This window comes from Chiloscyllium plagiosum, chromosome 14 (assembly GCF_004010195.1).
Source record: "Chiloscyllium plagiosum isolate BGI_BamShark_2017 chromosome 14, ASM401019v2, whole genome shotgun sequence".
In the NCBI taxonomy this organism is placed as follows: Eukaryota; Metazoa; Chordata; class Chondrichthyes; order Orectolobiformes; family Hemiscylliidae; genus Chiloscyllium; species Chiloscyllium plagiosum.
Window position 1 is genome coordinate 35,147,671 of NC_057723.1, and position 25,017 is coordinate 35,172,687.

A 25,017-nucleotide genomic window follows, 5' to 3' on the forward strand; every position below is an offset into this window, starting at 1 on the left:
CCTCATCTTGACAACATGACTGGTGGCATTTGTTGCACTGCCTCAATGGTAATGCTGTCTCTCCTGAGATGAAACCAAAACTGCGCACAGTAATCCAGGTGTGGGTCTAACCAAGCTCCTATACAACTGGAGAAAGAAAAGTTATAATATTATAAAAATCTGCACATACTTCCTAGAAATGGACGCTTTATCCTATACTGTTGTTTTTGACAATCGTGTGGTGTGTTGAAATACTCTCCTTTAAATATATTTAAAGGAATCTGTCATGGGCACCACAAACAGTTTGCTTGAAATGACACCTTCCTGTCAATGGTGGCGCTGAAGCTCCTGTACTCTTTTCCCGAACCTTCAGTAGCAACCCCTATGCCTTGTGCCCCCTGCTTCCTAAATTGCTAGAGGTGTTGTGATTTAAGAATAAATAATATAAAACTGCTGTATGAAAAATAAGGGAATAATATAGAGACTTAAAACAAGGAGTGCATTATAGCTATGTGTCCTGATCCCCAGCCTCTGAGCTTCATTCGTGGCTATACTTGGTCCTGACTGCTTAAGTACAAACCACAATGAGGGAGCAAAAACCTGTAGGTCTGAGAGTCAGGTTTTTAAAAACTTCCTTTTCAAAAAGAGCATTTGAGGTCCTTGCATTAATAATACAGGCATTGTGTACAAAAGCAAGGTAGTATTGTGTGAAATCTTTGTAAAATACTTATTCAGCCCCAGCAGGAATATCCTATTCAATGCTGTGTAACTGCCTTCAGGAGAGATCTCAAGGCTCTAGAGACAGAGAATAAGAGATTTACTAGAATTAGATGAGCAGGCATTAGTGGATGGTTAGAATTGCTCTTTGCAGAGGAGACAAGGTTAAGAGAAAGTTAAGAGGAGATTCAATTGCATTATTTATAATCTTGGAAGGTGTTGAGAGATGAATAAGGAGAAATTGTTTCCAGTGGCTAACCAGGTGACAAAGATTTAAAGTAATTGGCAAAAGAACCAGAGGCAACTTGAGGATTTATTTTTCGTGCATTTTTATGATATAGAGTTCTCTGTCTGAAAGGGTGGTGGAAGCAGATGCGTTCATTCAAAATTGGGAAAATAATTGAAGAGGAGAAGAAGGGTTATAAGAAAGAGTAGCTGGGAAGTGACATGAGTAGGATAGCTCTACAAAGGAGCTAGAACGGCACAACGGATCAAATGGCCTCCTTCCGAGCTTTCTCACCATTTGCTTCTATCCCGCATTGTGTTAGTGACAGCATTTCCTGAAAGAACTAAGGTGTGAGAGACAAATCACCAGAGACTCGATGTACTTACTGAAGTATGTGAGAAGATTTGGGCAGAATTTCCCAGGCCTGCCAGCAGCATTTAGAAAGGCTATAACTTGTACGAGCAGAAGTGGCTCACATTGCTGCTACTGAATGTTGGTGGTGGAGGAAATGAATGTTTGTTGATATGGTGCCGTCAAGCCGGCTGCTTGTTCCTGGATGGTGTCAACCTCCTTGTGGTGTTGGCACTGCAGCTATTCAGGCAAGTGATATTTCTATCACACTTCTGACTTGGGCTTTGGGAGTCAGGAGGTAAGTTTACTCACTGCATGATTCCTAGTCTATACCTCTCATCGTAACCACAGCATTTATATGACTAATATAGGTTTGTTTCGGGTCAATCTTAACCCAGCCAGATGTTGATAGTGATTGTTCAGCAATGGGATAATGGTTAATTTTGTTGGAGCTAGCCATTGCCTGGCACTTGTGTGGCATGAACATTACTTGTTAGCCAAAAAAACAGATATTGTCCAAGACATGGACTGCTTCAGTGACTGAGGAGTTGAGACTTATGCTGGACATTGTGCAATCATCCACAAACATCCCCACATCTGACTTTAAAATATAGGGAACGTCATAGATGACTGACCTCCAACAACCACAATCTTCCTGTATGCCAGGTATGACTCTAACCAGTGGAGAGTTTCCCCCTGATTCCCATTGACTCCAGCTTTGCTTGGCTCCTTGTGGACTCAGTCAAATGCAGCCTTGATATCAAGGGTAGCCACCCTCACCTCACCTCTGCAATTTAGCTCTTTCATGCATTTTTGCCCCCAGGCTGTAAGGAGGTCAGGAATGAAGTGGCTTGGAGGAACTCAAACTGAGCCTTCTCTGGGCTGACTCCAATGCCAGTATATTATCCCTTTAGACAAGGGGACTAAACTACTTGCAGTCTTTCAGATGTGGTCTACTGTCTAGTTGTGCATCAAAGTCAGGCTTTTACAAAATTTGCTTTTCAAGTACTCTTCCCTTCGAAATAAAGGTCATCATTTCATTTGTCTATCTGCTGAACTTTATACACAGGGGATCTTCGTGATGCAGAGGGAATAAAGTTCAGTTTTCTGATGTTAAAGTTTTGGAATTAATTTCTTGAACTCTCAATGCAGATTGGTTCTCCCAAAGTTCATGGTTGAGAACCTCTTTTGCATTCATTAGCATCCATGAATACTCATTAACACACAGCCTATTGAAGTAAAGGTTACCATAGTCCAAGAGGGCCATCATGCATTGAAGAGCGATGGTTTAAACTGAGGGTGACCGTGCCTCAGGCAGGGCGAAGGTGGGCCTTGCATGATGACCTTAGTTGGTGTGAGAATTGAACTCGCACTGTTGGCATCACTGTGTCACAAACTAGCTAACTGACACATACACCCTGGTATTATGTTCCTGGATGCAACCTTGTTCGGCAAAAACACAAGGCACATGCATTTACAAACCTGACTGTATCTGTCAGGCATTTACAAGTTAGGGTAAACTGGATCCTCCAAGTTTCCACTAAGTATCAACTTCCAATTTTTGGCTCCTTCATAACAAAGCCATCTATTATTCGCCACACCAGTCACCACCTATTCCATGGGAACAGCCACACACTTGCATGCCAGAGTCATGACATTCCACAGAACTTTCCCTTTGCTCCAGTCTGTGGCTGATCCCTGCCATCTCTACAAAACCTTTCCCTGTTTATCTCTGCATCTCCATCAGCTGAAGAATGGGCCAAGTCCATTGTCTTATCATCAGGAATGTATTAGCCTCAGTAGGGACCTGCTTTCCAATTGATTTCCAAGAGTCAGAGACCTCTCAGATTTACAAACCAGTGAAAACATGTCATCAGACACGGAACTGAACGTACTGGTCATGCTGATCCTTCATTCTGAACTATAGAAGATGAGTTGGACCAGTGTATCTCATCCACTAGTTTTACTGGTTTCACTTAAGGATTTGACCATTTTTTTCCCTTTGTAGCTGTGCATCTACAGCATTGCAAATCTATTTACAACTCATGGACTGCAACAGTTCAAGGAGGCAGCTCACCACCACCTTCTTAAGGGCATATAAGGATAGGCAATAAAAACTGACCTAGCCAGTGATGCTCTCGTCCCATGAGTGGATTTAAAAAATCTATGCAATGCTCACATTCTGCCTTTTCAGTGCTTAAAATTGAAAATTGCATTATTATACAATTATTGTATACATAATTGTGTAATATAATTTCTAAACCTGAGGATATGACAGATTAGATAAATGGAAGCAAGTGCATTTTGATAAAATTGTGAAGACAAAGCTTTAATGTTTCTCTATTTTATTTGCTCCTTTTAAACAAGGAAGTGATGTTTTATGTGAGATAGTTTTAGGATCTAAAATTGCAATGAAAGCTGAAAGGTAATAAATGGAAATATCAAAACAACTAGCGAAGACACCAAATGAAGTTTAAAAGTAGTTTTTATCCAATTTGTTTTGGCTGTAACCAAAATTCTCAAAACCAAATAAGATGAAGTAAGGAGACAAACATTTTTAAAAAACTCATGCTTCGGTTTCAAATATAAAAGTACTTAGTATAAACATAAAGGGTTAATGTTAATCTAATTGCAATATATTGTATAATGCATTATTTAATAGGTGGATTTGTTTTTATATTGCAAAAAGTTCAAATTTTTACTGATCTTATAAATGACAAAATATAAATTTTGTAGAATCCCTACAGTGTAGAAAGAGGCCATGAAGTGCATCCCACCCAGACCACCTAATCCACCTAACCTGCATATCCCTGGACACAATTGGGCAATTTAGCATGTTCAACCCACCTATCCTGCACTTACACTGTGGGAGGAAACCAGAGCACTCAGTGGAAACCCACACAGACACAGGGAGAACATGTAAACTCCACACAGTCAAGGTGAGAAATGAACCCAGGTCTTTGGCACTTACGAAACAGTCCTAACTACTGAGCCACCATGCCACCCTTTTTATACATATTTTACAGATGTTTGATTTCTATTTGTTCCTTTAACCAAATTAGACTTAGCTCTCTAGAACTTTTGACAAGATCCCTCCACCTTTTCATTTTCCATCTGACTTTTAAGATGCTACGATCATTTTGACCAAGCTGTGGATCATGTCTCTTAATTTTCCATTCTCTGATTCAGTGTTGCACCCTGAATGATCTTCTTTGCCAAAAGCACAATATAAATAAAAGTTGTTCTGTTGCTGTAATAAGTCACTCAAGTAACATGAAGTAAGTATTAATTCTGCACATTGGACTCAAGTTAGAATTGTACTAAAGATTAGTAACAAAGCACTTAAAGAGGAAACCTCATTATTTTTATTGGAATATGCCAAAATTAATTCATGAGCTTGTATCCAAATCTAAAGCTTGGATGTTTTCTCTTTTGCATATATTTTTACCTGAAAGAGCTGACATTCAAAAGATGTCCTAGATATTTGCAAATTATAAATAAAAGGCAGCCTTTGTATTAGCAATGAAACTATTTGATTGGTCTGTAATTTTTCCTCCTTTTTTCTAGGGAACACCTCTGTTCACCAGATTCTCCGAATGGCAACTTTGCCAGTTTATTGAAAGCCAAACCTACATTCTTTACACCACACAGTTATGTTCATCATGAGTATAGTGATTATAATGAGATCAGCAAGGTGGACCTCATAGAATATGAGTTCCTTGATTGCAACTGTTACTCTCGTCCAATCAGGGAACCCTAGCTGACAGATAAGAACAGGAGTGTTACCACCAACACTCTTGAGCTGTTCAGGGGGAGGTGGGCATCACAGTGACTGGAGTCCACTCCAGCTCCAATTTGATTTAATCCCTGCCCTCCCTTCACTGTTTGATCACGCAGCATTGCCCTTAGAGAAGGGCACTGCTTGTCACTAGCCACATTTATAGAAACGGATACATTACAAATAGTGATATTACTACTACTACAATTGAGTCCCTAATTTAAATTTCAGCTGCATGTTTTCTGTGTTGCCAAAGAAACCATAACATTTTGACTGTTGATAATGGAGTAAAATTAAAATGACAGTGTTTTACACCTGTCTTCATGACAGAAGAGAATGCTACTACCGTAGCAGAAAAGAAAAAGCTTAGCAATGCAGATAGTATAAAAATAGATAAAGAGAAGGTACTTGATAAATTCATCGACCTCAAAATTGACAAGTTACCTGGTACTAATGGGATACATTTTTAGATTATTGAGGGAAATAAGAGTGGAAAATATAGAGGCTCTGGCTCCAATGTACAGTTTTCATTATATATGGAAGTGGTGTCACAGGCCTGAAAGTTTACACACGTTACACTCTTGTCCTGATAAAGAAGAGGAATAAACCCAAAAACAACAGACTCAGTAGTACAGTAAATCTTAGTCTTGGACATCATTAATTTACACCTTAAATGTATGGGTTAATTGAATAAACACAACATAAAATTGTTGAAGGCAAAATACATTGGCAAACTTGATTCTTTTCTTCAGTTAAACAGTGGAAGTGACGGATGAGCACAGTTGCAGTTAAACCTCAGATATGGACTTTCAAAAAGCACTTAACAAAGACCACATCAGAGACTAATGAGAAACAATAACACTCTTTGAATTATAAAGGGCAGTGGCATCATGGATACTAATAGTTTAATGGGACAAGAAGTAGACAGGAGTGATGAATGGCTGTTCTACAGATTGGAAAACCCCCCAGGGTGGTATTAAGACCACTGCTTTTTCTGATACATATTAATGATTTGAAGTTGGGTATACAAGTATAATTTCAAAGGTTTCGGGTAACACAAAACTCTGAAATGTTTGAAAAGGAAGGCAGTAACAGACTTGAACATACGAAGACTGATGTAATGGCAAGTCTCATAGAGAAAAAATGTGAAGTAATGGGCTGAACAGCATCCTTCTGCGCCGTATAACAACTCAGTGATTCTGTCCAGTGTGAATCAGTACATTCTTGGCAGGTAACAGGTGGGGTGCCAGAAGACTGCAGATTGACTAACATGGCACCATTATTTAAGGAAGGTGGTAAGGACAAGCCAGGGAATTATAGACTGGTGAGCCTGACGTTGGTGGTGGGCCAGTTGTTGGAGGGAATCCTGAGGGATAGGATGTACATATATTTGGAAAGGCAAGAATTGATTAGGGATAGTCAACATGGCTTTGTGCGTGGGAAATCATGTCTCACAAACTTGATTGAGTTTTTTGAAAAAGTAACAAAGAGATTGATAAGGGCAGAGCAGTGAATATGACTGATACGGACTCCAGTAAGGCGTTCGACAAGGCTCCCCATGGGAGACTGGGTAGCAAGGTTAGATCTCATGAAATACAGGGAGAACTAGCCATTTAGATACAGACCTGGCTCAAAGTGAGAAGACAGAGGGTAGTGGTGGAGGGTTGTTTTTCAGACTGGAGGCCTGTGACCATTGGAGTGCCACAAAGATCAGTGCTGGGTCCACTATTTTTTATCACTTACATAAATGATTTGGATATGAACATAGGAGGTAAAGTTAGCAAGTTTGCAGATGACACCAAAATTGGAGGTGTAGTGGACAGCGGAGATGGTTACCTCAGATTACAACAGGATCTTGATCAAATGGGCCAATGGGCTGAGGAGCGGCAGATGGAGTTTAATTTAGATAAATGTGAGGTGCTGCATTTTAGGAAAGCAAATCTTAGCAGGACTTATACACTTAATGGTAAGATCCTAGGGAGTGTTGCTGAACAAAGAGACCTTGGAGTGCAGGTTCATAGCTCCTTGAAAGTAGAGTCGCATGTAGATAGGATAGTGAAGAAGACGTTTGGTATGCTTTCCTTTATTGGTCAGAACATTGAGTATTGGAGTTGGGAAAGCATGTCGCAGCTGTACAGGACATTAGTTAGGCCATTTTTGGAATATTGCCTGCAATTCTGGTCTCCTTCCTATAGTGAGGATGTTGTGAAACTTGAAAGGGTTCAGAAAAGATTTACAAGGATGTTGGAGGATTTGAGTTATAAGGAAAGGCTGAATAGGCTGGGGTTGTTTTCCCTGGAGCATCAAAGGCTGAGGGGTGACCTTATAGAGGTTTATTAAATCATGAGGGGCATGGATACGATAAATGGACACAGTCTTTTCCCTGGGTTGGGGAAGTTCAGAACTAGAGGGCATAGGTTTAGGGCGAGGGGGCAAGATATAAAAGGGACCTAAGGAGCAACCTTTTCACGCAGAGGGTGCTGTGTGTATGGAATGAGCCGCCAGAGGAAGTGTTAGAGGCTGGTACAATTTGCAACATTTAAAAGGCATCTGGATGGAAGGGTTTGGAGGGATATGGGCCAAGTGCTGGCAAATGGAACTAGATTAGGTTGGGATATCTGCTCGGCATGGACGAGTTGGACCGAAGGGTCTGTTTCCGTGCTGTACATCTCTATGACTCTTTGATTCTATGACTCTGTACATTTCCTGAGAGGGCTTCTTGGAGAGTATTTTGATTCTGGTTAGAGTTAGAAATTAATTTGAAGTAGGGAATTCTAAGTGTTTGCATAGATATTATAATCTTTCTATAGTTGTAATGATTGCAAATGTTAAGACCCTTTATACAGCAAAGGTATGTTATATATTTGTAAAGATCCTTTATGTAAAATAAGGTCACTCATGTCTTATTTACCTACTACACAACAAAGCTTTAATAAATAATTCAAAATGCAATAATTTTAAGTTGTAATTGAGTTGGGACATTTTTATGATCTACTTGAAATTTATATTGCCTTTGCCAACACTATACAGCATTGTCACTCCATTGACATTCCAAAGTTCCTCTGAGACCATTCTGTCCATTTGTCAAAATTTGACCTTTCAAAGATGAGGTATATTCATAAACAATTAAAAGGTCTACATTCAACATAGTTGCCACATTAGCACATTATCCTCAACATTGACAAAACGTTTAGTGATTGTCTTTTTACTATATGTAAATGTAATGTACATAATGGTCTAGTTTTTAGATGTCCACACCTGAAAAATAATAGTTTGGAGCACAGGAAAATGCCAAATAAGTTGCCTCAAATATGTCTTTAAAATGGATTTATAGCTTAATTATTATCAATCAACATATTCAGGCACATTATACACACCTCCGAAGCAGGTGGGATTTGATCTTAAACCACCTAACCCAACAGCAATAGTACTAACCCTGCACCACAAGTGCCCTTAAGTAAAATTATTAAGTGCCCTCATGTAAAACTGAGTCAGCGTAGAAGCAATGCTGGGAAATTAAACTATTTAGAACAATTAGGTTTTAATTAAAAAGTACATTTTATACCAATAATAAGAGATAAGCATTAAGCAATGAACTGAGGAATAGCTTGCCATAGAAATGAAGTTTATAAAAATAACCTTATCTAGTTCACTGCAGAATAACTTAGCTATTTAGATAATTAGTGGCATTTATGGCACATTGGGAGCAAGTTGGCAGGCAGGAGTGGGCAGAAAATTGGGCATTATGCCAGCCGCAAGTTTACCTATGGTGGGGAGGCGTCAGGAAGTCCATTTAACCATTGGCCAATTGGATCTCAGAACTAGCCAATTACTTGTTACATAAGGGCCTCATTTTGCCACCATACTGGATTGCCTGTAGGAGCAGCAGGGCGTTAGATATGAAATCCTGCAGTCATTGTTCAGTGAACATTGCTTCTCTGGTTGCTGGTGTATGGGCCATGAGGAGGTGCTGCCTTTTTCAGTCCCCTCTGCCCATCTGACACACCTCCACCTCCTCATTCCTGCTACCCCCAGGTTACTTTTCTCCTTATAATGTCCCTTGTCTCTGCCCTATCCATTTCAGCTGTTTTAAACTGCATCAGAAATAGCTAGCCAAATAGGGGTTGGCTTGTTGCTAATGTTTATATTGGAGTGCAGAAACCACGCTGCCTACATAACATTCATCCCCATGCCTTATTAATTTGAGAAATTTTACAACAAGTGATATTTAAAATTAATGGATACCTGCAATCAGTCAGAGCTAGTTGACAGTTTGGACACCCAAACCAAGGTATTATTGTTTCTAGAATTCAGCTGAGTCATAATTCAAGATGGTTTCTTACTCAAGAGTTAAGATAAAAGGGGTTAAGGATCCACTTAGTTCCTTCCATGAATTTGACTGATAGTTAAACCTCTTCACAAATGAGAAGGATTTATATGCATCTACTTCAACATAACAATCAGTATCTGAATATCAAAGCGTTCTCTTGAAAATTGACTTAATTACATTAATAATTAAACACAATAAAATATGAATCCAGAAGAGTCTGAGTTAATGTCTAACAAGCAATTATACCATGCTGGCAAAATTCAAGTGTTTCCCACTCATACAGCACATATTGTTATCTACTATCCGTAATCCTTTCAATTGCTGCTTTGCTCTTGTACATCTGTTTCCTCCTCCCCTCTTTTCTTGTAAATACCTGGGATCATTATTAATCTTTGTGATAAACAACACTAACAGAACTGTACACAAATTAAGTAAGCAGTCAAATCCCTCTCTCTTGGCTAATCATAAGTGCAGTCAATATCAACACAGGAACTAAAAACTGAAAGCTCACAGTGATAAATTAAATTTGAGTAAATTTTGTGATATAACGTAAATTGAATTTTATATAAAAGTGTGCTAACTGTTGCACCCCCTTTATCATGTTTAAATTCAATACTGTAAAATTAATTTTAGATGTGATTTTTTTTACAGTAATTAAACTGAAGAACAGCCATATTCCCTGATCATTAAAAAAAATTCTCTCCATTGTACTCCTTAGAGCTATGAGATATTGAATGCTGTTGTGAAAAAGTAATTATGTATATGAACTAATGAAGAGGATTAAACAAAGAAAGGAATATTGTTGGATGCTAAGATAAAATTACAATATTGAATCCTTAATTAATATTCATCATGCATGCTAAACATTTTTGCACTTTACAAGTTTTGGCCTTGCTCCAGCTTTTAAGCTGTGCAGATATGTTAACAGAACAATTAATTTTAACAATTTAAGCAACGCAATGTAAAATTCATAAATTCACAATTGTGCCTTTGCAGCATACACCATTTTTACTGAACTACCTAATTCTGGGATTGATTACGGATTCATGTGTCCAAGGAAAATGTGATATGGCATTGAACTCTTTGTAAGTTGTCCTCACCTCCAACTTCACTTCTTTGGACAGGAATCCTCTCCCTGCCGCACGGACCCTTTCACTACTTCTAATGCTCTGCCTCACCTGAATCTCTCCTTCTGGCTTTTATGTTTAATTGTTTAGTTGTCAATGGCATACTGTCCTCTACTTGGCAAAGACTGAGTGCCAACTTTCTGATACTTCCTCCTATCTTCGCTTGGATTGTGACACTAACATTGAACATCAGGCTGTAATTTCCAGTTTTGTCACACACTTCATGTCCTCTGGAGATCTCCCCTTCACAGCTTCCCACTCCCATAGTCTTCAAACCTCGCACAACCTGCTTCTACTACCTCCTTCCCAAACTCCACTGCCCCACCAGACCTATTGTTTCAGTCTGTTCCTGTGCCACTGAATTTTTTTTCCTACCTTGTATCTATTTCATCCTCCCCTTGCTCAGATTGTTGTGGTAGATTTTTTATGAAATAATCTCAGGAGCCTTGAGGTACAGGCCAATGATCGTTTATTGAGCCAACTTTGGGAGAGTCTATCCCAGAAAAGATTCTGAGGTAGCATTCTAAATCAATGAGGATTCATTAGGCATTTTTACATTACAAAGTCACGTAGATAGTGCACACTTGAATTCTGAACTGCTCTGTTTTAGACAAACACCTTGTTTTTCAAGCATTCCAAAAGTGACAGGGCACCTGTTATCCCTGGTGTCACCACTCCCTATCGTCCCAGATGCCATCCTATCTCATCTCCAAAAATAGTGCTTCATTCCCATTCCTGACTAAACCCCACTGCTTTCTCAGTATGGTACTGGGGTATTCTCACATTCCACTTCCAAATAAAGCCTCCTAGTTAATGCTGGTTTAGCCAAGTTGCGTTTTTACAGAAACTCTATCAACTGCAACAGTAACTGAGTGTGTTTATGATGCAGTTTAACTAATTTTTATTTTAACCTGACTATTTCTTGAATAAGAATAAATGCAAATGAATCTAAAGCCATTGATATGATTATTCCTTATGAAGTTAATTAAAACTCTTGAACTCATTCTAATCCCAGCTGGAACCTTCTGAGGTTCTGTGGCCATCCCCTCATTCCTGATGAAGGGCTTATGCTCAAAATGTTGACTCTCCTGCTCCTCGGATGCTGCCTGACCGGCTGTGCTTTTCCAGCACCACACTCTTCGACATTCTGTGGATACCCAGGTTCATTCATGTCATACCCACATTTGCTCTAACAAGCCTGTCCTACTTACATTTGTGATTCTTCTGTTGCTTTATATTGGTTCCATCATTCCTAGTTGTTTGGTCATAGCCATCTCCCCTTCTCCATTTGGTTGCAATTCCTCGACACATCCATCCTTCATCAGAGTGACCTGAAAGTTCATTGCTTCTTTTTTTTAAGAAGAGGCCTGCACAGTCTCCATCCACCAGCACTCTCTTTTACCTGGATGAGCTTGTTCTTACTTTGGACAACTTCTCCTTTAACTCTTCCAAGTCAAAGGCATGGCCATCAGTACTCACATGGGCCCCAGCTACACCCATCCCTTTCTAGGGTATGTGAAACGTTCCTTGTTCCAGTCCTACTCAGGCTTTGAGGAAATGTAATTTTTTTCAGCAATGCTCAAAGTTCTATACTGCCAAAAGCCTATTTGTACTTACTCATGGAATATTCAAGTACTGTTTTTGAAGTCATGTTAATAAGAGTATTTATTTATGCAGATTTTCACAATCTCATTTCCCTAAGTTCCTTTATAACATCAACTTATGTTTTGATTTAACTAAAAGGGTCTCTGAGAAATACTGTTTCAACCAGAATATTTTACTGGAATTCTGTCCTCTAATAATCATAGAAATAAAAATTGGCTTAAGAAGACAAACAAAAGGTTGAAAGGCGGGAAGGATTTGTACAGTTTATAGTAGGGCCCTGCAAAGTGTTGCTCACCAAACAAATCTAGAGATGCAGGTCCATAGTTCCTTGAAATTGGACTCACGAGATAGGCAGGGTGGTGACATTTGGGACACTTGCCTTCATTGGTCATAATATTGAGTATAGTCGTTGGGAGGTTATATTGCGGCTGTACAGGACATTAGTGAAACCACTTTTATAATATTACATATAATTCTGGTTGCCCTTCAGAGGAAGAATGTTGTTAAACTCGAGAGGGTGCAGAAAATATTTATAAATATGTTGCGTGGCCTGGAGGGTTTGAGTTATAAGGAGAGGCTGAATAGGCTGGGGCTGTTTTCCCTGGAGTGTTGGAGGCTGAGGGGTGACCTTATAGAGGTTTATAAAATCATGAGGGGCATGGATAGGATAAATAACCAACATCTCTTTCCTATGGCCGGGGAATGTAAAACTAGAGGGTGTAGGTTTAGGGTGAGAGGGGAAAGACATAAAAATGACCTGAGGGGTAACATTTTCATGCAGAGAGAGTGTGTGTATGGAATGAGCTACCAGAGGAAGTGGTGGAAGCTTGTATAATTAAAAGGCATATATATATTTAAATATATATTTAAAAGGCATCTGTATGAGTATATGAATAGGAAGTGTTCAGAGGGATCTGGGCCAAATGCTGACAAATGAGACTAGATCAGATTGGGATGTCTGGTCAGCATGGACAAGTTGGACTGAAAGATCTGTTTCTGTGCTCTATTACTTTATGACTTGTCAATGTTTAGATAGTGAGCATCAGTACCATATTGACAATTGCAACTCACAGCTTACAGTTGGAAATCTAAAAAAACACAGGAAAGTCTCTCGCCTACCTACAGCTGCATACATCTAATATCCATTAAACAATTTTTTCTGTGAAAATGAGCTGGTTATAAGTGATCTACAGTGACATGCATCTTATAAAATTGAAACAGTATACTTCAGTACTTGTTTTACTCAAGAACATTGATAGATCTCTTAATTTGTGAAAATCTTTTTGGTACTCAGCAAAATGGAGTGTAAGAACAAGGTAATCTACTTTTAAATAGTATTGATTTTATCTGTAAATGTGTTGAATAAATCCTTAAACTTGGTACTAAGCTATGATACTAAAAAATTTGCTTTAATTTTGACTTGAAGTTTCTTCATTTGTGCAACTTCTATTTTGATGGGTTTTTGAAAGAAACCTTGACAAGGAAATAACAGCATTGATATAGTCTTCATTTCTCTAAATATCCTCATTATCATAAGATAAAACCAAGAAGTGTGGATGCTTGAGATCTGAAACAAAAGTAAAATAGCTGGAGAAACTCAGCACATCTGGCCGCATCTGTGTGCAGAAAGGTAATGCTTCAAGTCAGGTGACTCTTCATTAGAATGTAGTAGTTTGGCGCACTGACCTTTACACCGCTGAGGCCAAGCGCCAGCTCGCAGATACCTCCTCCTACCGTCCCCTTGACCATTTAATTCTGCTTTCATCCGAAAGATGCTGTCAGACCTGCTGAGTTTCCTCAGGAATTTTTATTTTGACTCTCGTTATTATCTTCCTTTGTTTTGTAATACAATCGCGTGTTTTATTTAATAGTTTTATGTTCACTGTTACGACATTTTGAAGTTTTGATGAAAGCAGCCAGCTTTGTAATCCTCTTCCCAAAGGTGCCATTCCTATTATTTGTTGCCTGTTTTTTTTAGCACAAGCCCGATCCTTCTAATGTTGGGAGAGGCTTCCAAATCAACTTGTGTCAACACTGCACCTCCTGAGAAAGTCTTCAAACAAACACATTCACCCTACTTTTGAGGGAAGTTTGAACTTCCAAATACCAGTTTTACTCTGGCTGGACTGCACTGAGATGGGCCAGAACCAAGGACTCTCAGTTTGTTTGCCTAATATTTACCCTGGTCTTCATACCAATTTACTTAGTGATTTTAATTTCAGGACTAAAGACAACTGAGCAGTGTAGCTGGTACATTATGCACTTCAGCCCCTCCAGAAGGATTTAATAAATATCTTTTAGTGTTCACAAACCATTTCCTATCCGCTACCCAAAGACTCCCAACTGCATCCTTCATCCCTCAGAAACACAGACAGTGCTTACTTTCCACCACCTGTTCCAAACCAAGTGTTCATCCCCTCACACCTCCAACCCGCACATGGGCAGTGCTCACTCTCCATACTGTCTGCGACAATGCTCTAACTACCCTGGTCCCTCTCTCTCCACTCACATTGTGGAATTCTTGGCTTTTGTCCAGACAAGTCAACAGTCAGCAGAGGGTAAGTTCAGGCATTTTGGTGTGATGAGGTAACACAAGGAGAAGGGACAGAGGCTGCACATTGATGGGAGGTAATGGCATTGCTGTTGGAGTGTCAGGTTGGGAGGTGATCACTATCCTGAGGTTTATGGTCAAAGGGTTGATCCCCCATTGGGGGTAACTGCCGTTGGAGGATGAGGGTGGGGAATGAATATTTTCGGGAAGGATGGGGTGGTGAGGGTACAGGTGAATACTCTTGGGACAGTTCAAGTTCAGGTGAAGGAGTATTCACACTAACCAATGAAATGCCAAAGATAATTGTTGAAAATATGTTTACTGTGAACCAGAGCTGGAAATTATACTATACATGGATATCTTGAGTTTAATAAAACATTAAAACTTAGAATATGGTACCTACTCCATTTTAAAAAATGGCTCAGTCTGACTTCCCCAGACTGCTCGAAGCAACAAGGGAGCAGTTCTTAGGTGTCATTACTGGCATCTGAAGTCCTGGCCAGAAATGCAGAGCGTAGGAAAATGGGAGTAGTGTAGTACTGTGTTTCATAGCAAGTTTCAGGCCCACGGCGTTTGCACAATTTAACTGAGACATCACCTCGATTATGCTTCCAGTTTTACCGTTTGCAGCCAAACTGAAGCAGCCGCCACAGCTGCTGGGAATATAGAGTATTTGCAGTTGGGGGTTCACTGCGCTTGCACATATGCAAACGACTCACACAGCAGCAAGGGCCATTAAAGAGCGACACATGCACTTTGAAAACTGGAGAAATGTACATGGTACGATATTTATAGCAAACACTGTGTTGCAAACTTTTCTCCCGGCCCATTGTGATGGTATTCTTGCTGAGTTTCAGAAGCTGGATCCTCTTGTTTTTCCGCCTGAACTCATTGCACTGAATCGATATCGCTCATTTCATACATTTTCCGTTTATGTCAGAAATGAGTAGTTATTGATTTCTCACATTCCTGGTGGATTATCAGGGAGTTCTATTTGGTACAAAATTCAGAGCGCAGTGTGGCTGCAACAATTCGATTAGATGCACCTTTTTTTTGTTATTGCAAACGCTGCTTAACTGGAGAAAGGCGAGCTGAGAGTTTGACAGATTCACGCAGATGAAAGGGGCAGATGAGCAAGTCTGAATCGACGTCAGTGCCCTGTTATAACACACGCTGGTTGGGAGGTGGCGCCACAACTTGTGGTAACACACACTGATCAATGTCTCATGTGCCGCGGTTATTCCCAAACCCATCTGCACCATCACAAAGCGGACAGCCAAATAGCAGCTCTCTTCCTTCTCACTCAGAAAGAGCTGACCTATCTACACAGGCGACAAGGTGAGCTGATAACGTGAATGTTGTTTCCGAATCGAGGAGTTCAATTTCACTGGTATTTGTTGGTGCTATTGCCTTTTGTGAATAAGTCCTATATTTGCAGATGCTGGCTTCTCTGATGGGTGTTTTTATCGCGGTTTGCTTCGAAGTTGAAAGCAGGCGACCAGAAGCGACCCATGCTGTCAATTTCCTGGATAATGAGAAATGGTTGACCACTGTCTCACAATATGACAAGGAGCTCAGATACTGGAACAAATTCCGAGATGTACGTACCTTAATATCTGGTCTGAAGTGGAGTTCTGTACTGTATATTCTCAGGATACGGCTGCGATGATGTAGTTAACACACACTCTGCCGTTTTACACAATAGAGATGCTGATGCTGCAATTATACTGAGGAGGAGTGAAAAGCACAATCTAATGCTTAAAATGGTACACCCGTTCCTGATGTAAATAACAATTTAAATGTAACCGCTGTGAAACAGATATGTTGAGTCCTTAAATCTGTTACATTTTTTGTAGTTTTGTTAGTGCAGTGCATGTTATTTCTGTATTTTCTAGTTTTCAGTTAGGATTTAATAGTTCCGGTATTAAGCACGAAACCTTTTCTTTTGACTTAATGTAAAAGGTAGCCATAACCTTCAAATTCAAGTCAGCTTCACAGAGACTCATGAAATGGCAAAAACAAAATCAGCTTGCCTATCCACTCTTGATCACTTCAACTGCTATTTGTATTCATGCTAAAATATATTGTGGGACATAACAGGGACATTGACTGCTGCATGTGGTCTAAACATGTGTATTATAGCTTGAAGCAAATTGCCCGTTTCATTGAAAAACAACTTTTATCGAAATTGTAATAAGGGTATTGTATTTATAGAGTGTATACAGTGAACTATTGTGGAATATAATGTTTGTCCCTGAGTGGTTTGTCTGACTCATGAATGCATTGATGGTCAGTTTCATTTAAAACATAAATGAAATCTGATGGTATTTGTTATATAGTTTCCTCTGAGCATACTTACAAACATACATGAGAGTCTTAAGTTTGTATGTTGATTTTTAAGTAATTCTTATCGGGTCATGATAAATTATACCATCTCCCCACCCTAATTCTGCTCAGACAGCCCCTCAGGATCAGGGTAACTAGCTTCAGTTTCAGATTGATGGCTTCTGCAATGTCTGTGAAGTGTGTGTAAATCTGCAGACTCTGCCATGTGTCTGGATGTGCTGTCAGAAGGATTGCCTAGATGGCTTATTTGTAGGTTTGTGTGCAGCTTCTGATGTCTCAGCTTTGTCTGGTACCTACAGAGACAATGTGTTTGTTACCTTCCCAAATGAACCTTCTATATCTTGGTTGGACACAAACCAGGGGCTCCTGTGAGTCAACTGGAATGTGTGACTTCTTCAGGGGTGCATTGATGATATTTCCCCTGTCCTGCTGGGTGTGTCCTGCCAAGGCAGAGTTCTGAAAATTAGCTTTGGGAGTCTTGTTCTGCCCAAATTTGTGACAGTAGGTACAGATAACACAATTTTTAAACTATCTGATACTTGATATCTAGAGGAGAAAGGGAACTAATGGGAGGAAGTTTGTATGTGTTTTTGGCAGTACACTTAACTCATGAGGCTGGTGTTGAATGAAAGTGGCTTTTGCATTGCAATGATGCAAAGAAAAACAATAAGATTGAGTCAAGGGATCAACCTGGTTCCAGAGCAATGTTGAATAAAATTGCCTCCTTCATATAGTCACATTTCACTTTGTTACAATCTATGGGTTAGGAGCATGATTAGGCCATTCAGACCATCAAGCCTGCTCTACCTTTTAATAAGAGCGTTTCTAATTTAATTGCTCCATTCCCCACTACCCTAATGACCTTTCACCCTTCATCAAATACTAACTCACCACCATATTAAATTTCAAATTGGTTTCTTTCCCTGAATTTGTGTTTATATTTAGAACAATTCATCTCCAGCTTCCAAATCCCATTTTGGGTCTTTATCTGTCCATGTTTAATTTCAGTGTTTTATGCATTTTTGAAACTAAAGGACAATAAATCTCAGTCAAGGTTTATAAAAGTAATATCTACCTGATGGGGTGGGGAAGATGAATCCGCTTGCCTCTTTTTTTAACCCTGTCCCTGCCAGTTGCAACAGATAGTGTTGTTTCTTTTCAGCACACAACTCTCACACGTATCAAATGTCCTTCAGGAAAATGAAGGAGACAATTACCAAGGCTTACTTGGATGAACGAAAGGAATTTTATTACCTCCTAACACTCATAAAAGTAATTTTAAAATGACATCATAGATACTAACACCAGGAATAGGTTTTTTTTACAAAAGAGTGATGCAGATAGGGAGAAATAAGGTAAGAGTCACTAGGGTTTTGGAGATATTAGATTTTAAACCTGCAACTACTGTTGATTGATTGTTGACATGTAGCTATGGCAGTAGCAGAATGTACCAGTATCTTCAGGTTTTAGTAAAATCGTTTGTTTTCCCAAGTTGCTCTTTCTCTTGGTGCTGATTTCCAAGGTGATGAGAGAACCAGACTAAGAGAAACAATTGCAGCTTTTGTTGTCAATTGATTCATTTTCATTCTCGTTGCTTTGTTGCTCAAAAGCAACAGTTGAAATATAGTTCAGTGTGTATTCCAGATGTAATTTCATTGTGTTTCCAGGCTGATGTGAGTCTTTCATCATACTGTATCTGAAATTATTATAAATGTGTGAATAAACACAAGAAATAAATTTCTTGAAGCTGAGAGAGTAGCCTGGCTTTTAATTTATTTAGATAAAAATAGGAATTTCAGTACAGATGGTTTAATTTGTTCCATATGGACTCATGAAGCTTGCCTCAGCCTCAGCCTCACTGTGTAACCTCTGCAGTCATTTTAGATCCCTGCTTCTTTCTTTTTAAAGACTATTTGAATCCATGAAAGACCTCATTTATAACAATCGTGTGATGAAAGTTCAAATTAAGTAGTTGATATTTACCATGATCATTAAATATCGGCACCATGAAAAACAGATGTGAATAATGTTTTCAGTCAGTATTCCATTACAGGGCCATTCTTAAATAGCAGTGCAAGAATGGGAATGACAACATATACATACTACACTCTCTTTCACACTCTTTGGCTTAACCTGGGTTAGTCACCTGCTTTGGGATTTGTAACTGCACTTGTTCCCTGCCTCTCCCCAAGTTTTTACAGTTCACTGCCAATTTCTATAACCCACCTGGTATTCTGGTATTTTGACAGATTTGATATCCAGTAGGTGGTAATATGTTTTTTTCCCTCTTGGTAGGGTGTCTTTACTGCATCCTGCACTTCACTCTTATCCAACATTGCACCAACCCAGTTGGACTAATTAAAAAATGTTGTGTTCCTTTGATTCTCTGGTGGGAACTCAATTCTTACCTCACTGCTATGCCTCTGCTGGCCTCCACCAGTGGTGCTTGTTAGAGGGTAAGTTCCATTTCCTATTCTCTTTGTTTCAGGTATTTATTTTACTCTGTTCCATTTTCTCTGGAAAACTACAGCCATCAGCTGGATGTTCAACTTTTGGTATAAGCCCCTTTGTATCGTTCACTCACAAAGCCTCACTTTCATTTTCTCCTGGGCTGCCGCAGGACTCCTCTGATTCTCCATAAAGATATACATTAACTAGATCGCTATCTTTGACCTCTCATCTTTTGTCATATGCCCTGGCCTTTTCTTGCCTTTTTAAATAACTAATGGCATGTTTTTAATCCCTGTTTAATTCAAGTGGCATTGCATGAGCCACTGCATGCCTCATGGATTTTACAGCCTGCTGTGGGACTTCCAGACCTTTCTCAGTTTCAGGCCTTTCTGCTGCTTGCTGCTGGCTTTCTCCACCCATTCAGCCTCTCAACTGTCCTTTTCTGATTGGCAAATGTGCTTTGCCAAAGCCAAACTATTTCTCAATATGATGTCTATTCCTGGCATTGAAAAGCTTGGGATTACTCCCACTGTAAACTGTAAGCAGACCCGTAACAAATACACTCTGTAAGTAAGCATTAACAATTGGCAACTCTATACTCTTTCCCATAAGCCTTTTTTTTAGCATCACAATTGAACTTATTTTGCTTCCAAGTGGGAAAGCTTTTTTACCCCACTAACAAGGTCTGTGAGAACCCAATGTCCAAGAATGCTGATTTTTCTCCCTGGCTGTTTGAAGTAGTCAGTGAGTACCATTCCTTTGACTATAGTCTACTGACAGCTGACCTTATCAACAGTCATACCTGAGCAAACATTGGCCATCTTTAATGTTACAGACACTCGTGTGTAGCTTGGGTTTCAGGGGAATGTTGGAACCAAGAACTTCCCTTCATATTTTCAGCAGTACAGTTTTCCACGGGATCACTTAATAGTTGGGACAGTTCTGTATTTTTTGTCTGGTTTCCCTTTTCTTTCCAGCTTGCCCAAGAAGTATTTAACTCACGCTGATCTCACTGTGTCCTGTGATGGTTCCCAGATCCCAGCTTCGCTGAGTTTAGTGGTCTATATGCTAACCCTTAGTTATCAACTAGAATTTCTGCCTGCCTAGGTCATGCTACGCTTTAAGTGTGTCTGGGTTAGTTTAATAAGTGTAATGCATTTTTGAACTCCTTGAGGAAAAATACTTCCTGAAGGCTTTCATGGCTGGCCTCAATTTTATGTGCCTACTGCTCAAAATAGAGCTGCTACAGGCTGTTTATGAGGTATGTAACTTTTTATGCCTCTGGCACTAGCTGGTACACATTTAAAATAGCCCCTTTTTGCTGTATCATAGCCAATGACACTCTCCTCAGGCAAGAGAGCATAAATGTTGACCTTTTCTTGTCAACCTGCTCTGTAATGGCTATGTCTGTTGTTAGACTGGCCACTTTAACTGCTGTGCTAACCATTCCAACCTGAAGCATCCAACTCTCCTTTATCAAATGTAGGAGTTAAATGGACAAATCTATATTGTTCAAACTTCACGTCTTTATAGTACTACCATCAGAGCTGTCTTAGCTTCTCTTCTCAACTCAAGCTATTCAATATGAATGCCTTTTTTCTTTCTTTTTTTTTGGAATTCTCCTTTCTTAAAATCCTCTTCCTTCCCTCTGTGCTCACTTCTATCTCTCTTTCTCTCTCTCCCCTCCCCACTTTCTGTTCTTGGATTCTGTTTCATCATTTCTGTGTTGGAAATCTAATCTCTGCTCCAGTTTTAATTGACCCCTTAATCTATTCATCTGTAGATATTTCACCACCTGTTTTGGTAATCTTGCCTTCTCAGGCTTTTGGGGAGAACTCTAAGTGCCTCACTATCCCTTTTAATTCTTCCAAGGGATGGCTTTTAGTTTTTAATAAGTTGTTTCATTCTGCTCTATGAAAGCATTAATATCAACCATAGAGTCTTTTTTTAATAGTTTATAATCTTACACTGAAGAAAATCACTGTGTAGTATTGTATTTAGAAAACAAACACTGTGTTTGAACAAACAATTTAATTGCCCCTACTCCAACTCTTTCACCACTTCACTTGGAAAGTATTGGGTGAGGTCCCAAATTTGTTAAAACTGGGTGAGGAGGTGGAATCTGTTAAACTTTTGCAGTTTGATCGCAACAAATATTGTTTTTTTTCAGTAGGCTGTTATTACATTTTAATTAAAATGCCTCTTGCTAGAATATGAGCCAATTATTGATTTTTCATTGTGTGAGAAAAAGAGGAATTTTGTTGCCCAATAAAAGTGATATCTAGCACACACAAACACAGGTAATATGTATTTTTTAAAAGAAGATGGCACAGACAGGGAGAAATAAGGCTACACGGGTTAAGAGTCCTTAGAACTTCTGTGTTATGTATTAAACCTGAGGCCATGTTGATTAAATGTTGACTTGTATCCACAGCAGTAGTAGAATTTGTAGATATCTTGATCTCTCTGTGAATAGTTGCTTTGTCAAATTGCTTTTTCACTTGTACTGTTCTTGGAGATGATGAGATAAACTGGCAGGGAAGTAGAGTTCCAATGCTTTGTGTCACTGATTCAATTTTACTTCTTCCTATTTCACTGCTCGAAAGCAGGTTTTGGGAAATAGATCAGCATTTATTTCAGAGACTAGCTCTATTGCCTTTCCAAGTTAACTAACTAGCAGTTTCCCAATATATAATTCAGACTTGTATGATTATTTAATCATACAAGTCTGAATTAAACAGGAGAGGCACCTTTCTTGGTGTTGACTCAGTTGTCTGATCTTGAAGTCTTTAGATAAAAATAGTAAGTTCAGTGGAGGTGCTTTAGCTTATTTTACATACGTCTCATGAAACATGCTTCAATCTGTGGTCAGATGACCATTGCAGTCATTTCAGATCAGCTTCTTACTTTTAAAAAAAATACATTTTAGTTCATAAAAGGTCTCAATTATAATAATCTGATGATAAAAGTTCAGATTTGAATAACCATATTTTGCACTACTTCAAGGCTGATTGCTGCATAATAGTACAAGGTATCAATTCTAACTAAGGATTGTTGATAGTGTTGTAAAGCAAAATCGTAAAGCTCAAGCAGTTATTAACTCATCCTAAATATGAGACTATTGCCCTGCCTTAATATCAATCCAAATATCAATTTTTTAATAACATGATTATTTCCTGGAATGCATGTTATCAATATGTATCGGTGTCTACACAATTATTTATTGTTGGAAAGTTTATCAGACACCATCGGGTTGCTTCAATGGCCTGAAGAAGCCTTGAGGCATTTTAAAATGCCTTTGAAGAATTTTTGTGTGTTATGGAAGAAGGGATTAGGATATATGCTTATCAAACCACAGACACAACTGCATGTGATGACGCTTTCTTCAAAACCTTAACTCTGAAGGAGAATTTCTTAGTGAACATTTTAAGATCATCATTGACTTCCAATTAGATATCACTATTTGGAAGATTATTCTTAAATAGAAGTAAATTGTATGTCACCTGAAGTCTCCCATAACTGACTGAAAGACTGGTATAACATTTGCAATATAGATACTAACATGGAAACAATGCTGCTGGAGTGAGAGAAGAGATTGCTGGCTATAGATGTGCTCCGGGCATACTATTTGCCCAAGCACTGGCACTGCAGAGCAGCTTAATTAAAAAAGATTCCCTCCAGCTTTCACCCCTTCACTATCTTTGCCATATCATTCGCTCAATGCCAACCTATGTCCAATCTACCTTTCCCTGGACCCTTCCAGCATCCTTAACCACCCAGTGCTGCTCTATTCACTGCCATGACCCCCCAAAGCCTGAACAGAGAAGTCAAGACTCTGATGGAATACCCCCCACTTTCTTGGATGAATGTGACTCCAACACTCAAGACTCAACACTGTCCAGCCCGCTTGATTGGCTCCTCATGCGCAAACATTCATTCCCTCCACTTCTGATGCTTATTGTTAGCAGTGTGCACCATCTACAAGATGCATTGCAGAAATTCACCGAGGATCCTTAAACAGCACCTTTCAAACCTATTAGCATCTAGAAGGACAAGAGCAGCAGGTATATGGGAACACCACCACCTGCAAATTCCCTTAAAGCCACTCACCATCCTGACTTGGAAGTATATTGCCATTTTTAAAATGTTGCTTGCTGGTCCAGCCAGTGATGCCCGCAGTTTCTGCATGAATCCTTTTTTGCGAAAATGCTCATTATCCTGTGCCTGTCTATGCTCCTGTACCGTCACCCTTTATAGCTCCATTCCATTGTGGTGCCAAGCTGAAGCTACCCCTGCCTCCCAGCATGCCTTTCCGTCCCTCCATGCCTGCTTTCCTAGAATCCACCACAGTCAAACTTCAGGAGCTATGGAGTTAGAAAATAAAATTATATATTTGTTAATGATGTTGCTAGTTTAAAAAGCACACTTGCTGAAATAAGAAAAAAAAGACATTCCCCAACTAATCTCTAATACATAAAAACAAACCTTGGTATTCTAAGTTGTTTAACAGCTTTGACATTTCCAATGGGTGGATGCATTCTTCTTGCCAAATTCATGTCCACCTTTCACAATCCTAAAGGGTGCTTGATCTCTGAACCAAGGGCATACAATTTCCAGACCTGTCTCTTTGGAGAATATCTACAGGATTTCCTCACCTCTCCAAAGGGACTGCCCAGCTGTCTAAAATAACTTCACTGCAACTGACCTGGTCTGCTCTGCATTTTCCAGATTCCAAACACTGGGGATACCAAAACTGAATTGAAGTGGAGACAGTCAGCCATTGTGTCTGACCTAAACGTGTGTGAAACCTGAAACTGCTTGAATCAGGATTCCAGATGTGCAGGAAGTTTGGACATTTTTTACTAGGATAAAGGTAGTCTCTGTCATGGCAAAAATCTAAGCCATAATCAGGAACAGAAGATTTAAAATGGGGGGAGATCTAGGTAGAGAATGCCGTCCCATTATAAATCCCAGATAGTGGATCCATTAAATAAAATGGATTTACCCATCCCTCTGAAATGCCATTATCATCTTCAACTCTGATTTTTAGGAAAAGCACATTAGGCCAAAAATCAGTGTGCTTCCCAGACCCACTGAGAAATGAAAATATTATAAAAGTAACAATGTTTGAATTAAGATCAAAGGAGTTCATGTTTGAAATCACATGTGAAGAAGGAAGCCATAGAGCAGATAGCTGTGGTAAAATTGTATGTTTATGCCAATATTTAAACTTTCCACAACATCAGCATTGAAACCATTTGTGACAAAAATTCATATCTCTGTAAATATTAAAACCAATGATTTTGTGTACATTTAAAAGGGTAGTAGGAGTAGAATCTGTTAAATGTATTTGTTTCCCATAATTGTTTCTTTTCAAATAAAATAATATCAGCTTTATCTTGAAAAAATTATTTCAAAACTCATCCAGAGCAATCACAGGTATTTAATATGAATACAAGTAAGTGGTGCACTTCATTAAAAAAAAGTCTAATTTCATTTTTGAAAAGAAATGGAAGACTTTCATAATGTTAGTTTTTCAATAAAAAGTTTAATGCA

At 39.1% G+C, this 25,017-nt stretch overlaps 1 protein-coding gene across 5 annotated transcripts in view; it reads left to right on the forward strand.

Annotated features, from left to right (window-relative positions):
• The first annotated feature begins 15,153 nt into the window (after positions 1-15,153).
• LOC122556622 (testican-1-like) overlaps positions 15,154-25,017 on the forward strand; it is a 527,512-nt gene continuing 517,648 nt past the window's right edge. The window contains exons 1-2 of one of the 5 annotated variants that reach the window (XM_043703533.1): positions 15,154-16,002; positions 16,089-16,264. In XM_043703533.1, the coding sequence (XP_043559468.1) occupies positions 15,891-16,002; positions 16,089-16,264 (288 nt within the window). In that variant the 5' untranslated portion in view covers positions 15,154-15,890. The remainder of the gene's footprint in view (positions 16,003-16,088; positions 16,265-25,017) is intronic. The other 4 variants (XM_043703530.1, XM_043703529.1, XM_043703528.1 and 1 more) reach the window with 4 other exon arrangements.